This window comes from Apodemus sylvaticus, chromosome 3 (assembly GCF_947179515.1).
Source record: "Apodemus sylvaticus chromosome 3, mApoSyl1.1, whole genome shotgun sequence".
NCBI classification, from domain to species: Eukaryota; Metazoa; Chordata; class Mammalia; order Rodentia; family Muridae; genus Apodemus; species Apodemus sylvaticus.
In genome coordinates, this window is record NC_067474.1 from 76,881,762 (window position 1) to 76,899,328 (window position 17,567).

General features: G+C 40.4%; 1 protein-coding gene across 1 annotated transcript in view; it reads left to right on the forward strand.

Annotated features, from left to right (window-relative positions):
• The window catches only part of Pappa (pappalysin 1), a 229,098-nt gene that overhangs the window by 102,538 nt on the left and 108,993 nt on the right, over positions 1-17,567 (forward strand). Inside the window, exons 8-9 of the mRNA XM_052176642.1 lie at positions 6,771-6,899; positions 11,935-12,026. Coding sequence (XP_052032602.1) covers positions 6,771-6,899; positions 11,935-12,026 — 221 coding nt within the window. The remainder of the gene's footprint in view (positions 1-6,770; positions 6,900-11,934; positions 12,027-17,567) is intronic.

The following is a 17,567-nucleotide window of genomic DNA, read 5'->3' on the forward strand; positions in this document are numbered from 1 at the left end:
GCAACATGTAATAAGTTTGAAAATGCAAGTACTCCCTGCCTAATAATGCTATTGTTTGGTGTATTTCTCTCAGAAAACGCTTGTTCTGTGTCCACAGGAATGTGGACACAATTGTTTAAAGCAACATTGTTGAAAGTAACAAACAAAAATATTAAATAATAGTGATATTAAAAAATCAACCTACATTCCCATTATATATAGAATAGCTAATGAAAGTGTGACTTTTTTATAAACTAATACATTTATGGTGCTGAAAATAATGAACATAATCTACTTGGACCAGTGAGGATATTCTCAATACCATGCAGATGGAAAAAGCTATAAGATGATAGATATAGCATTAAAACCTCTCTGATTTAGGATACATAAACCAGTGCATATGTACAAAAGTATATAAAAATGATATAAAGAAAATGGATATAGAGATAAAACATAGCCTAATGTAAAACTTTGATAAAAACGAAGAGAAAGGCTCTGTACATTTGTTGCATTCCCCACACTTTTCTCTATAATTGAAGTATCTTCTAATTAAAAGAGCTGTAAGGGTTTCTCTGAGGTCTCTGGCACTTCTTCTCAGGACTGAAAAGTGATTGTTTCCTTCCTTCCCTATTCTTGGCTCCAAGCTGGTATCTGAAGTGCCCAGGCATTACCCTCTGATTCTTAGCCCCAGGCTGGACCAGGATGTTTGGGATCTTCCTGAGCCAGAGGCAGCCTAGGTGGTCTCACCATCATGTCTTCCAGCTCAGACAGTCTGGGTGGTAGGTTTTGACCTACGCCCATTCTTAACTACAAAGTTTTAACTCTAGTGGCAGTTTTTAACCTGTATAAAAGTCCAAGCCGGGAAGATAGACGTACACATTCCTCATAAAATTAGAACTATAGATTGAAGACCTGAGCATCATATTTCACCCAGATTCTATTCCATAGATTAATAAATGGAGGCTCAAAGAAGTATGGGCTTCCCACAGCACTGAGTCAGTAACAATATTTGAAAGAGAACGTGTGTCTTTTGACTTCTAGATCTTTCCAATTGGACTTCATCTGTAAACCATTTTAGGTTCAAGTTCTATCTTTTGATTTCCTGTCTGCTTTATTTTCCACTATATAACAGCAGGAAGCTTCTGTGACTGAAATAAACACTGTCTTGGAATGTGGTTATACAGAACTGGTTCAAGTTTCTACCCATGGCAAAAAATCTATAAGCAGGTAGCCCATTCTCTCTTCACTGTGTTCATCTCTTCACCTGAGTAAAATAACAATAATAACAATTACTCAAGGAATGTTTGTTTCAACTGAAACTATGCCCACAAAGTATAACATATTATGTTTGGCAAATAGGAAACAAAGTGGAACTATAGTTCTGGTTGTTTTTCTAAAAGGAAGAGTTTTAAAGAAATATATTCAGCTTGAAAATAAGAGACTATCTTGAGACTCTATGTGACACAAATGCTTTGATGTGGAAACAATTGGATATTAAAGAACAATCAAGGGATTCAGAAGCTTCCTGAAAGAAACAAAGTAGGATGTTATTAATCGGGTCTCCCTTCGATTCTTCCTCCAGTACTGCCTTACCTCTCATTCCACATTTTCACAGAGGCCTGGGACAATAGTACATGCTCTGCTTCAAAAGTCAGATGCCAGGAATTGTAATGACTTGATTATAGGTTTCTATAGGTTACAATTGACCCATCCTAATAGTAAATATATATCGATCATTTCAAATATCAATTTTAAAGTGAATATCTAAGTGTTTAAAGTGAAGGATTATTAGATATCTTCTGAGACTTTTAGATTCTTTTTTTTAAATTTTTTTCTTTATTGATTTATTTTTTATTTACATTTCAAATGATTTCCCCTTTTCTGGGTCCCCACTCCCTGCAAGTCCCATACGCCCCCTTCCCTCCCCCTGTTCTTCCATCCACCCCTTCCCACTTCCCTGTTCTGGTATTCCCCTATACTGTTGCACTGAGTCTTTCCAGAACCAGGGGCCACTCCTCCATTCTTTTTGGACCTCATTTAATATGTGGGTTATGTCTTGGGTATTCAAAGTTTCTAGGCTAATATCCACTTATCAGTGAGTGCATACCATGATTGATCTTTTGAGACTGCGTTACCTCAGTTAGTATGATGTTCTCCAGCTCCGTCCATTTGTCTAAGAATTTCATGAATTCATTGTTTCTAATGGCTGAATAGTACTCCATTGTGTAAATATACCACATTTTTTGTATCCATTACTCCGTTGAGGGACACCTGGGTTTTTTCCAGCTTCTGTCTACTACAAATAGGGCTGCTATGAACATAGTAGAGCATGTGTTCTTATTGCATGCTGAAGAATCCTCTGGGTATATGCCCAGGAGTGGTATAGCAGGGTCCTCAGGAAGTTTCATGCCCAGTTTTCTGAGGAACCGCCAGACTGATTTCCAAAGTGGCTGCACCATCTTGCAATCACACCAGCAGTGGAGGAGTGTTCCTCTTTCTCCACATCCTTGCCAACACCTGCTGTCTACTGAGTTTTTGACCTTAGCCATTCTGACTGGTGTGAGGTGAAATCTCAGGGTTGTTTTGATTTGCATTTCCCTAATGATTAATGATGTTGAACATTTCTTAAGGTGTTTCTCAGCCTTCCAAAGTTCTTCATGCGAAAATTCTTTGTTTAGCTCCATACCCAACTTTTTAATGGGGTTATTTGGTTCTCTGGGTTCTACCTTCTTGAGTTCTTTGTATATATTAGATATTAGCCCTCTGTCAGATTTAGAGTTGGTGAAGATCCTTTCCCAATCTGTTGGTTGATGTTTTGTCCTTTTGACAGTGTCCTTTGCCTTACAGAAACTTTGTAGTTTTATGAGGTCCCATTTGTCAATTCTTGATCTTAGAGCATAATCTATTGATGTTCTATTCAGGAACTTTTCCCCTGTGCCCATGTCCTCAAGGGTCTTCCCCAGCTTCTTTTTTATTAGTTTCAGTTAAAATAATGCTGTCATAATTTAACCAAGTTTCGATGTATATTTAATAAATATTGCCCATCAATATAAATTGATACATATATAGAGAAAGAAAGAGATGGAAAGACATAGACAGACAGAGAAAAACAGAGAGACAGATTTTCAGGCCATCCCCAGGCTGATCTAGCATTCACTAGGTAGCTTGGGCTAGCCTTAAAATTGTGTCAACCTTCTTGCCTAAGGCTCCCAAGGGCTGAGATTGCAGTTATGAGTTGCCACAACTAGCTTTATGGCCTGAGAAGGACTGTGGAAATCATGTCAATGATAAATAGAAGCATTTTTCTTAATAATTGAACAAACCTAAGGCAGGTGTGCTATTTGAGACCTTTGTACTGGACCAATGACTAGGATTCAGAAAGACTGTTTTAAAAGGACATGCAAGGGAACCTCAATATTAGCTAAACAATCCATCACATGTAAGTTTATTAGCTAAAAATACAAAAGTAATCATAGATACAGTTTGAAAACTGAGAATTAAATATTAGTAGGGATTGATAGCTTTTTAAGTGATAAATTAAAAGGAACATTCCAAATTCTATGAAGGAAATCAGAAAGGTGTCAAAATAAAGACACCTCGGATAAAATTCTAAAATTTTAGATCTGTAAGTAACTAAATAAGAGGTTCAGCAGTTTGATCTTAATAGCAAACTCCAAGAATGTTGAGTAAGCTTCTAGTTGTGGGAGAAGATAGAACTGCTAGAAGAGAGAGTGGTGGAGGCAGGGGAATGGGTTGGAAAAACAATTTGACATTTCTCCCCTTCAGCCAAAAGGACATACCTGACACTAATGTCCTGCTTTTAGACCAGCTGAAGTACACATTCCACCAAACCAGCAAAGTCCTCAGCACTCACCAGTCTGTCTTTAAATAAAAACAATCTCAGTTTGTAAAAACAACCTTTGTTTGGCACTAATTTTGGCTACCTTAAACGTAAACAAGTGCAGCTTTATCACAGGAGAGTCATAATCATTTTAGTAACAATTGTAAAGACCAGTTGTAACTCCTTTACTTTTTCATTGAAGTGATGATCAGAGTTTCTCTGCCCCTATTTGGGAACTTAAGATATTAGCCCATGACTCGGAGAACTGTTATTAGGCTTCAAGGCGTGACCCAAGAGACAGACACACAGTTGAGAAAAGAGATATCATCTTCTCACTGTGCATGCTGCTCCTAGGTGGGTCACTGGGTAGATGATATTAGAAGACATGTTTTATCTCAGAACAAAAGAGCCTGGTTTGTAAAATTCACAGCATCTGGGGTGGATTGGCTTGAAAGAAAGTGAGATGTGTGGCACTGAGAGCTTTCCATCACCTAAATGATGTTGTACAAGAAAGGTGGACCTGAAGATCCTGCAATACCAAAGGCAGATGGTAGCTCCATATTCATGAGTTCACCACACCAGGGTGTGAGATACATATTGAGATGCATACACACACACACACACACACACACACACACACATATATATATATATATATATATATATATATATATATATATATATATATATATATATATATATATATAATCTGACTCTTCATCTTCCCCATTAAAGACTCTATAACGCCAGTGACCAAAACTGTTGCTAATTAACAATTGATACTAATAGGTCAGCATTTTCTAGATATTTGTCATAAGCTGGGGATATTGTCTATGTTCTCACATTTAAGCTGTCGGAAAGCTATGAATACAGGTTTAGAATTAATTTGAAATAGGCTCAGAATGATAGAAAATAATATCATGTGGCTTTCTGGATAAAAGTGATAAAGCAAGAACTCAAAAAACCATGTTTGCTTACCTGCTAGTTGGTGATTGCCAAGGCAAAGGGCGAACATGGCAAGAAAAAGCTACAAATGAAGCCAAGGTAGGGATTAGAAGGAAAACATCCACAACAGATTAACCCATCACATTAAATATTTCAGTTACAAATCATTTGTCATGTCCCACACAACAACTTGAAAAGTACTGGTCATTTTGGCAAGTTTTTCTACAGAAGAACCCCATCTGTTCACACAATGAATGTAAGTTCTCTGTGGCCATGGCCACATGAAGTATATTTCTTATTTTATTTTAAAACATTGCCTGATTTGTAGTATATCTCCATATCTTAGAACTAGGTGACTTTATAGTAGAATCCATGTGTCCTCTTAGTCTCTCACTCTCTCCCTTCTTCTCCTCTCCTTCTGGGAGAGTCATTTATTAGCCAAGACATAAAGAGTCAAAAATGAGTATTCTGGTAATGTCATTCTGGGAGTTTACAATGCCACCATCATATCTATTCAATATTCCAAAATATCTGTGCATTATCACCCTGGATGTGTATCACCATAACTCTTATAGAATCTGCAAAGAAGTTTAGTTTGCCTTCCACATCAATAACTGCTTCAGTGCTACTCAAACAAACTCCCTTTGGGGATAATGAGTCTACTATTTTCATCAAGGGGAGTTTTTTTCCTCATAAGAATGGTTCATTGCTCATAAAGTCTATGGCTACATTGAGTGTCAGGAAATCTTCCTGTTCCTTGTTCACCCACCTGTTATCTTATTGACCTTGTCCAAATAGCTCCTGCCTTTCACAGCAGCTGAAATAACAGATAGGCAAGAAATCTTGAAATTTTCTGACATCTTCCTTCTGTTTATGAAATCTTCCTCCTTTCACCCTAGAATGTCCTCATTAACCTTTTCTGTTCCCACCCCAATGTTACAATTTTTATGATAAAAATAAATAATTAACACATAAGTCAATGCATATGAAGACCCACATATCCTTTTGAAAATGGTCAATCATGAAATATGAGTGGAGATTTGGTCATGTAGAATTGACACAAACATGCCTTTGTATTAGAGGATAATTGGCAATACCCAGGTTCCTTGGTGAGGAAGTCTGTACAGGCCCTGAAAGTCTTAAGCCAGAGGAGAGGTGCAGTTTTGGCATGTTGGAAATCTGGCAGGTACCAGCCTCCGGAATTGTTATTCCAGAACAAGACCCCTCTCTCCAAGAGCTGTGGTTATTGGGCAGGCCTGTGGGGATAAAGGAGGAAGAATATAATATGTTACTTGATAATATGCAATTGAAAACAATTGGCTTAACATCTCTATGCCTCAGATTCATCATCTGTAAAAACAACATAAAAATATGAGTACCCATGTAAGGTTGTTTTGATTCTCATATAAGAAAATATATAGCAAGTGCATATCTCAGGGCCAAGATTTAATTAATGAATACTATTATTATTTAGATAAAGGCAATAGTCATGGACAAGAATGAGTGCATAGTAGGAGAATCTCAATAACACTGTAAGGAAAAAGTTTTCTCATGTATAGTGGTGTTCATGCACAGGTCCTTAAATGTGAGGAAATGGTCAAATAATGCTCAGATGACCTGATATCCACCTCCTTTTATATCCAACATTAAACCAGGATTTCTGCTTCCCACAAACTCTCATTGTGTGGATTCCATACTCTCTGGTATTCTTCCACCAAGAATTGCTTTGAAGTTCAAAGTCAAAAGCATTTAGTACTGTGCATCTGGTACATCTGGTAAAGGCCATTTTATTGATGTGCATTGTAATGTAGTCCACTGTACTTAGCAAAGAAGCATAACCTACTGTATGATAGAGATTGTTGGATAACCAAATGTGCCTTTGATTTAAAATATAAAAAAGAACAAGAGTGAAAATGTGTACTCAAAGGAATTAATATTTCATTCTATGCCTATCAGCCCCTAGCACTGTTGTGTTTTAACTAACAGGTTTCTCTGCACTTTCCAGGGATCTGAAACTTGGCAGTGTGTACCAGTACCGGATTATCACCATTTCAGGGACAGAAGAGAGTGAGCCATCACCTGCTGCCATATACACCCACGGAAGTGGGTACTGTGGTGATGGCCTTATCCAAAAGTAAGTAGAACCACCTAATGTAAGAGGAGTTTTGAGGAAATGTTAATTAGGTCAAGATGCTTGAAGATCGGATCTTAGGAGATACCCCACAATTCATAAACCCCAAGGAAACAGTGACCTCCAAAACCCATGAGTTGGTTGGTACTCCATTTGCTGGCCTCAGAAGACAAACCAATGACTGTAGTGTTCTGAGGTCACACACATTTCTCAAGTATATAAGATATAATTTAACCAGAGGAGCTATTATGCTATTGCTCCCATCTGCTCTCAACTTGCTTATTTTCTGTGAGGCACAATATTAGTCTTGTCTGTGACCATTCAGTCAGTCAGTTCCTGCACACAGTTCATCTGGTTAAAACACCTTTCAAGATGCTGGTGAAATGTTCAGTCCATTCATTGCCTGGTCCTTGGGGGCAGGATCTACACATCTAGAAACAGGATCAAGAAATCATCAAACCTTACCATTAACTTCTAACTTGTTTTCTTCTAAAATAAGCACAAAACAATCAGATGCTGGCACAAAAATCGAGGTTTTATTTTTCCTATAGAAATGAAGATCAGACCAATCATCCTTCCAAATTAAGTATCTTATTGCTCCAATTGCTAGCCTGCTCATTTGCAAGTGGCACTATCACTAAGACCTCAAAAACTGACAGGTTTAATCTCATGCCTTATGTGTGTGATGGCGAAACAAGCTATTGGCAAATTCCTTCATTAAATGGCACTGTTGGGTGTCATATAATATGTTTGCAACACGGGATTGCAATTGCTATTCCTGTTGGGGGATGGGTAGTGTGAAGAAAGCATTTGCTTCAGGGCTGGATGAAAGCACTGATGTGCAGCCTATGAATTAGTGTGTGGCACGTGTATAAAACAAAAATGCCTGATGTCTATGGCTTGTGTTTGTCACCCACAATAATGCTCTAGGGAAGAGCAGTTTGATTTGTTATTGGCAATTGTGTGGGAGGTGTTGTAAACTGGAAACCTCTGTGTTTGGAAGAAGAGAGCATCTAGGACTAGATTTATTTCTTTTTTTGTTAGGTTTAGAAGGTAAAGGCAGTTCATAATCCAAAGTCCACTCACAGAACCATAAGTGTTTGGTGGCAATATGCTGTCCTTTTGAAAGATTTATTTCTATTGTATGAATATATGTGTTTGAGCGCGCGCGCGCGTGTGTGTGTGTGTGTGTGTGTGTGTGTGTGTGTGTGTGTATCTGTGTCTCTGTGTATCTATGTGTATCAAATGTATTCTTGGTACTTGCAGGGAGTCCAGAAAAAAAACAGTTGCAGATCACTTGGACTAGAGACACTTGTAAACTGCCCGATGTGGATGCTGAGAAATGAATCTGAATTCTCTGTTGGAGTAGCAAGAGCTGTTAGCCATGGGGCCATCCCTCCAGCTATAGCAGGGTGCTTTCTGATTGTGATTAGCAATAAGAGAAATGCATGAGCCTGGGTTATAAAGGGGCACACCTCTCTGAGGGTGACATCTATGATATATTGTGTGTATTTACTATCTGTATTTTTTAAATCCAGTAACAGAATATAGAGACGTTCCAACTGCGACAAAGTAGAAGAAGGAGGGCCAGTAATGAGTCTCTCCTACTTGGAAGCATTAGCTCCAGGCTTCTGAAAAGTCTGTGTATGATGGATTGTTGGACTGAGCCTAGAGCTCAGAGAGAAAGTTTCCCACTGTTGACTAGTCTCAAAATCATACAGTACATGTAGGGTTTCCATGAAACACTTCAGTAATTCCTAAGAACATGTAACTGTAACCTTGAATTTATAATTTATGGCTGTTATAGTTAGTGTGTATATTACTGAGAAGAGGCACAACTGTGATAAAGGGATACATTTACATGGAGATGGCTTACAATATAGAGATTTAGTTCATTGTCATCAGGACAGGAAACATGGGGGCCTGCAAACAGACCTGGAGCTGGAGAGGTAGCTGAGAATTCTACATCTGGATCAGTAGGCAGCAAGAAGAAACAGAGATAATGAACCCTGGCTTGGACATTTGAAACCCAAAGCCACAGTGACATACTTCCTTAAACATGACCTAATCTCTCTCAAACAACACTACTTCCTAATTGCCATACATCCAAATATGCGAGCTTATGAGGGTCATTCATAATCATACCACCACAATCACAAACAGTTTATCCACAAACAGTTTACACATATATTCATACAATAGAAATAAATCTTTAAAAAGGACAGCATATTGCCATCGAATACCTGTGAGTGGACTTTGAAACCTTAATTTATAGCTTGGTCTAACTATCTTATAGGTATATACAGCTGTAAACAATGTAAGACACTTTAGTGATCTAAAAGTGTCAGCAGTAGCAGTTTTATATTAAAATAAAATGCAAAAAAATTAAAGTGCTTTTCTCAAGCATTCACACCTATTAAGAAGTAGAACCAACATTTGTACTAAGGACTTGAGTCTCATCTGGATTGTCTCTTCTTTTTAATGTGAGAAGAGAAGGCTACAACATTAGCCAGTAGAGAGGTGGCTACATGCCATGTCCCTCATCCCAGGGACTGGATACTGTGCTGCAAGGATAATGAAGAATCTATCTCCTCCTTTGGCATCTCAGAGCCTGTTACAAGCACTCCAGTATTAGGCGAAGGCAGTCATTTTGACAAGTTCTGTGATAAATGAAACAAGTTGTCTGTGAACACAGAGAATGACGCCTACACACTTGAGTCTGAAAGGTCACAGGAGGTTTCTCAGAACCCAGGACAGCTCTATCTCATGATAGCCCCATCATGACTGAAGATATTTGTGATGACACTAATATTTTGCTTAAACCAATAAAATGCACTGTTTGGGTGGTGATGGAAGGAAAATTGGAAATATTGTTCATGTCTTAGGGAACCAGTCCAGACTGGGGGTGGAGGGCAATGGTGAGGAGGATGGGGAGGACGCGAGGATTCTGGGTATGTTTCCCTACACAACCCGTGGAAAAATCTAAGAAGCCGAAGGTCATTGTTGATTTCAAGTCTGTGAGATTCACTACCAGAGAATGCTGAGGGCTGCTAAGAGTACAAACCTCTCAGCTGTTGGTTGTGCTGACAGGGGAAAACTTGGGTTGCTCCTTACAGATGGATGCAGCAGCCTAGGTCATCTTAAGAATTGATTGCTAGGCCCTAACCTCCTATTCCGACACCTCCAAAAGACAACAAACATTGCCTGGTGTTAATTGCCCCTGGTAAAAGGAAAAGTCTGAGACCTGTTCCATGCTGTGACAGTTCCCAGCTGGTCTCTTAAGAGGGAGGGTCAGCTGCCACACACTCTACAGAGACCCCCCAAGGCAAAGAAGGAATGGGAACTGACTCTTTTAGCATCTGGTAGGTGCTACCCAACATACCAGACACTTTAAATCATGCTTCATTTTTGTACCCAACTCCAAGGAGAAGGTTTAATTATCTCCATTATAACACATAAAAAATGAGACTGGATACCAACAGGAGCACCATACAATAAATATGTCTAGGGCAGTGGACTTTGTTCTGTGCTGTCAAACATAGTGGACACTGGTCACATGCTGCTCCTGAGTACTTGACATGTGGATATTGTGACTGAGGAATGACTTCCAGCTACATTTGCTTTCAATAGATTTAAACTTATTAAAAGATCAGTTAGACTGGCCAAGGGACTTACACAGATCATGCGGCTATTTTTGGAACATGTGGTTCTAAACTGACCTTTTCAGTTTCTACGAGGATGGGAACTTTCCAGAAAGCAACCATCTATCTGGTTTCCCAGTTTCTGTGTTTCTTTCTCCTTGCCAAAGCCTGGTTTGAGGGAAGGGGGTGCGGGGAAGCAATGCTCATTTTCTGGCCATTTCAATCTCTGCCAAACCATCCCTAGGTGATGGAGAGGACTGCAAGAACAGACCTCACTCAGAGTGTTCAACAAGAAGTGGCACACTCAGTGGAGGGAGTAGAGCTTTCTAGTGAAAGATGGCTGAGCCTGGGGATGTGAGTGGAAGCAAACAAGTCTTTTGGTGTTGAGGCAGCAAGGAGTGTCAGCACAGGAAAAGATGAAGTTTGGGGGACCTTGAACATTTCCAACCCTTCCAATGAAAACAAATACTATTACAGAGAGCCGTGAGGGTGTTTTGTTTTGTTTTGTTTTTGTTGTTGTTGTTGTTGTTGCTGTTGTCCTGTCAGGAACAAGAGCTGGCCAGCCTTCATTTAATTTAAACCTCCATTTCTTACTATTCCTTGTCTTGTCAGTTTATGTGACTTGAGTTTGAAAGATGAGGGCTGGAGAGATGACTCAAATGGTAAAATGCTTGCCTTGCACTGGGGAAACATAGGCAAGGCTGGGAGAGGTTTGGATGCCCAGACCCACGAACACAAAGAAGAAAAAACAAAAGAAGTAAGATTTTTATGTTTCAAAAGTGCTTGCCTTGCTATTACAGGGGCCAAGCTTGATCCCCAGAAGCCACTTTAAAGACAGGTATAATGCTGCCTGCCATCATCTCAGCATAGCAGAGGTGGAAACAGTGGGAACCCTGGGTTTCTGGCCAATGCAACCAGCCTTATCAGTGAGCTCTAGGCCAATCAGAGAATGTGCACTGAAAAGTAAACTGGGCAGTGTTCCAGACAGTAACAACACACTCAAAGTTGTCCTTCCATATGCTTGTACAACCATATGCATATAGACCCGCACACATGTTGCATATACAGGCACTCAGACGTGTGCTCAAGCAGACACAAGCACACACACAAACATACATATGCATACATTAAAAAAAAAAAGATGTCAATACAATGGCCAGTTTTGAAAGAGAACTGTCCTTTTTTTCATGAAAAAGTCGTTAAGGCCAAAGCAATCTTATTTCATAAATCTATACCTTTTGCTCCGTTTCATTTTGCAGAGGCACTAGGCTGAAGTCAGGGAGAGAAACTGGAAGGAGATCTCATGAAAGTTCCAAGATCCCTGAGAGTGTTTTCCCTTGTTTAGCCTCAGTTCTGAAAGTGACCTGGGCTATTTCCCTTTTCTATCCATTGTGCAGAGACCAAGGAGAAGAATGCGATGACATGAACAAGGTCAACGGGGACGGCTGCTCCCTTTTCTGCAAGCAAGAAGTTTCCTTCAACTGCATTGGTGAGTCTCTGCCATGTTTTTGAATGATTGGCCAATTATAATAATACCAACAAGCATGACTAAATGAAATTCACTCATTTTGATTCCACATCTATCGAGCATCTCCTATGGGCCACACACTCTCAGAAACAGAAGTGAAAAACAAAGTACGACAGAGAGGCAAACATTACTGTCCTCAAAAACTCATGTCCTTATTGATAATGGCAGTGACAAGTGACATGTTTTACCTTACAGACATTGGTTTTCTTCACACCGACTGCCCAAGATAGCTAGTGACATAATATTTCATAGGATTTCTTCTTTAAAGGAGGAAAATATGGAGAGTTGGAGTGATTACAGTGTTTCTGGAGTCATACTGGTCAGCAGAGGCTCCTTCTTAAGAAAAAATGACTTAACTTTGATTTTGTGTGATTCTCCAGTTCCTCACCCTATTGTACACGAACAAGCTCTGGCTGGGAATCTACCTACTGCCTCCATCCTTGCTTCAGATCCAAACTGCACAATCTCAGGGATTTGCAACACAGGACAAATAACAGGCTAGTCCGTGCTTAGAAAGCAAACCTCCTTTTCCCACCTTTACTGAGTCCTGTGGGAAATGTGTTTTCCTCGGCCTTCTCAAGGAGTCTAGCTAGCCTATCTTGTTGTTTCAGCCCCACTTGGGAGGCCCTGTCCAGCCCCAGGGCTGGTAAACTGACAGGGTGTGGGGGCAGGGATGGAATTTTGAGCTGGCCCAGATGAGCTCATGCTTCCTTTAAGATGCAAATCGATACCTGAAGATCAAAGGTCCCCTGGCTAATCCCTTGGGCTGGAGGTGAAAACTAATCACAATTCATTTGCAAGTACAAAGGACAGAGGTGCTCTATCTGAAGGCAGCGACAGAGGGTCTGAAAACTGCGGTGGGAAGATTTCCCACTGAAAGGCGGTTTTCCAGGAGGACTACTGGGAAAGAGATGTCATCGCATCTTTGCATCTGTAGTGCATTAAAGCTCTGGGCTCAGACTGTGTTTCTCCTAGTAGACTGAGCTCGAAGAAGGTAAAAGTACTGCTTCACTTACTGTTTAGTCCATTCTGAACACATTTACGGAGCACCTACTATTTATCTTCTGCACCAAATAGGAGCAGAGCGACACATTGGAGACAGTGGTTTTAAAAGAGGAAGACACAGAATGAGGAAGGACTTGGCAGTTCCTAGTTAGAACTCTGCCATTATTATTATTATTATTATTATTATTATTATTATTATTATTATTATCATTATCTCGTCATCATCATCATCATCATCATTGCAGAAGACATTGCCCCAAGGTGCTCCTATGTCTGACAGCTTTCCTGACGCATCTAAGTCCAGTGGGTAAAGCAAGATCCTATGACCCAGAGAAACTAAAATACTATCTGTCCCTTTAACTATAAAAAACTTTCACTTGCTAATCTGTGCATCAGAGGTATTTGATTCTTTTGTAGTTTTTGGTGTAGAGAGTAAATGGAAATTGGGATGTTATTCTCCACTTATTACAAAATGAACTAAATTTTAAATATAGAGTGGTACAACTGAAAGACTCTTCTAGAAATAGCACTGAGTGGCTAGTCTAGAATCAGCTTCCCTTGCTTGGTTGGTCCTCATTTTACCTTTCACTCAGACTAAAATGAATGTTCCAGATTATAAGTTTTCAAAATGTTCTCTCTAATGTTTGTGAAGAAAAGGGTGGTGTTGAGAAGCTGCGACTTGGCTCCGCCTAAGTCCATTGTACAAACGTATTCTTTACTAGGTTCAAAGTGACCCATTGGTGGTGGTGGTGGTGGTTGATGATTATCTTTTGTATGCCAGGCATATTTCTAAACTATTATTCCCTGGACAACTTTTTTATAGATCACTGTTTTACCAGTAAAAGAAAGTAAGGTTTGTAGCAGACAATAAGCAAAGAGAATTAAGCTGTCTTTAAACCAAGAGCCGGTGTGATGGTACACACCTTTAATCTCAGCACTTGAGAGTCAGAGCCAGGTGATCTTTGTGAGTTTGAGGACTACCTGGTCTACCCAGCACGTTCAAGGACAGCCAGGGTTCTCTTGAACGAGCAAGCAAACAAACAATAAACCCAGGGTCTGATTGTGTATTTACTATGGAAAGTTACTTGCTAAAAGGTCACTTAATCACTCCTAATTTAAAGAGCTTTGAGGGTGAATGGAGACTCCACTATTATGAAGCAATTCTCATACTAAATTAGTGGAAGTGGAATATATAGGCTGCTTTAAAGGAAGACTTTCCCTTTCTCTTGTCTCTTTTATTTGTGTTAGAGAAAAGACATCAGCTGCACCCTTGACTGGTCATTTAGAATTCCATGATAGAGACTCACAGAGATACAGGCATTCCAGGCAGAATGGAACTCATTCTAAGATACCAGCTCCCAGAGACTGCATTCCAACATAAACTCCAAAGCCTGAGTCTGAAAAACATTCTAAGAAAAACAGCTCAATTATAGACAGAGAATTTTTCACACCCTGTCCCCAATAGCTTTAATGACTCAGAGAAGAGGGACAGGAGAGGGGTGGGGGGTGAGGGGTGAGGGCGGGTGCTTTGTAGAGGTAGGCATTCTTATCGTTGTATGTGTCAAGAATGATGGCCAAGAAAATAGGCCTCTGTGACTTGCGTTCACTCCACAGCTTGGATATATGATATAGACGAAGAATTGGTATTCTTATCCAGAAAATGTAAAAAGGCCTGGGGCTCATTTGTGGCAGATATCTAACAATAGTTTGAAGTGTTACTTTCTGAATCCTAGATTTGGGGAATCAAGATCATTTTTCCAGTGAGGTGGAGCCCAATCCTCATTGGAGCACTAGAGAGGGCATGTCCAAGTTACTCTGTAGCTTAAGTGGGGACCCATAGCCAGCCTTCTAGGCTTACCTTCTACCCCAGGAGGCAATCAACCCACAACTTGGCTTCTGAAGCCATATTGAACCTATTTTTATGACCATTTATGAAATGACAGTATCCAAAGTACTTTAGCATCACAACTGAGGCAACTAAAAAGGTATGTTATTTCTTTCCTAGGCTACTGCCTGGGCCAGAGCTTCTGCCTGAAATTCCCCTCACGGAATGCAATTTCTGTTCTCTGGCCCTCTGAGAGAGCCCTTCATCACTGAATGTTTCAAATAGATGCTTTATTTCATTTATTTTGCTTAAGCTAACCAAAACTGGTTTCTGCTGATTATGTTTTAAAATTCTAACTGAAAACTATCCTCACAAGATAGAAGGAAGTTTAGTAGCATTTCCTGAAGCTAGGCTTCCCTCTCTATATAAATGTGAGGAGTTGGGATACTATGGAAGATGAAGTATCAGCTACAACAGTCCTTTTTAGAGCAGCACAGTACTAAATGGGGTGACCCTATATTTCTCAGTTTTATTTAATATGAGCCTATATGTGGTTCTTATTATGATATGAGATCTGAGATTTATTCTGATGTTTCAACTGACTCAAGCAAGGTCCCAAAGGTATTGTGCTCCTTCCAAGTTGAAAATAGGACCCTGCTTTTTCTACTCAAGAACTTTGCCACTGGAAAGGATTTCCTTCCTTGCTTCCTTGCTTCCTCCTGCTTGTTTTCCTTCCTTCCTTCCTTCCTTCCTTCCTTCCTTCCTTCCTTCCTTCCTTCCTTCCTTCCTTCACCTTCCTTCTGCTTTTCTTCCCTATGTCTTCCTCTTGGTTCTTATCATTGTCTTTCTCCTCCTCCTCTTCCTCCTCCTCTTCCTCCTCCTCCTCCTCCTCCTCTGCCTTTCTTTGCCACCCTTGTCATCATTGCAGACTGTTTAGAAGGGCTATTTTCTCTGGGCCAGTAACAGCAGTGTGAGGGTGGGTGACAGATTTATGGGGGCATTCCCCTTCACTTTTCAGAAGCCCACACATCCGGAAGTATTCCCAAGGTGCCAATGTGTTATTGTGCAACACTCTGGTGACTTCCCTTTCCCACTTTCCCACCCCCAGTGCCCTAGTCCCCCAGCACATAATAAGTTTCTTATTAAAACAAACACCGCCCACAAGACCCCTCTTGAGTAATGCTGACTGCCTTCCCCTTTACAATGTGGAAATTATCTTGTCCTCTTTCCTCCATTTAGAATTATAACACACACCAGGCCTGGGGTTTCCTTTAGAAACCATAGTATCAGTGAAGTGATAACTCCCCCAGCAGGCGCTGGCCGGAGTCATTGTTCAGCAGCTGTGGGGATTCCTCTCTAAGGCACTGAGTCATAAATGGCAGACAGGCTGCTGATAAAAGCTGAAGGAGGGAAGGTAATGGTCGAATTAGTCAGACAAAATGTGCAGGATCCCCTGAAGGGCTTGTAGTTAGTCATATATCTTGAGCCAAAGCTGGAAACATGCTAATTTCAGAGAGGACATTTAAGCCCTTACAGAGGATGCAACTCTGGGTGCCTTTATATTCCGAGCTATGTGCTTCACAATGGTCTTGGACAGTTCAGTTCTTGTCCTGGTTTGGTGGTGGACCTCGTGCCGTTCAGCATCTTGGAACTCAAGTTTTTCCCTTTGTGAAAGGCTCTTTTTGTTTTCAAGATCCACCTAATACTGAGCATCCCCCCCACCCCCCCATGGTCTGAGGAGCCGCAAATGTTGCTTGAAGCTGACGTATAGTCAAGAAAACAAACTCATAGAGACTCCCACAACCAATCTCCCAGGACTGCAGGCACCTCCCGCTGTGTGGCTTTTTCTCCCAGCTCCTCTCCCCCAGCAGCTTTCAACAACACTTTGTCTCCCATCCCTGACAGGGCATCTCCACCCCTGTGTTAGCGCCAGGGCCAGTAACTCAATTAGCACTCCCTAAAGCCCAGCGCCCTCCATGTGAGGTAGATAGGCAGTAAGAGGCTGAAGATCAATCTGCCTTGCCACCAGTTGCTGGGAGGGCAGAGGGTCACCTAGCCTATGGCCCCTCTTTCAGACTGTCCTGGCCTGAATGAACCAAGGCGAGAAAGGCAAACAAGAAGATGAATCGTTGTGTCTTCTCGGTGGATATGCCTAGGAGAGTTTAGAACAACAATGACTAAAAAAGAAAACAGTATTTTAGGCTGGAGAGGAGGGAGACAGGCTATGCTGGGAGCTACATTTATTATTATTTTCCATTTAAACAGTACTTTCTGTGTAACTCTAATGGAAGAATCCACCCCTCATCTTAGGAAAAAAAATTAATTTAAGAAACAAAATCAAACATTCCTGGTTGCCTAATTTACTTACAGTTCCCTCTGTTTATATATTGTTTATATATATATATACATATATATATATATATATATATATATAGTAATTTTCAGTACTTTCTGGAAACAATGCTTTCCTTGGCTTAAAGGCAGGCCCTTATAACAGATAATAAAAATAAAGTTAAAACAAAGAGGAAGAGATAGGGATGGCAATGCTGAGGGTGGCAGTGATTGTGACAGAGTCAGGATATGCATAACAGAAGCAGAGCATCAGATGGCATCGTAGTTATCAACATGGCATCTGGATGAAAATTCTGATGCAGAGGCTTTAAACCTGTGAC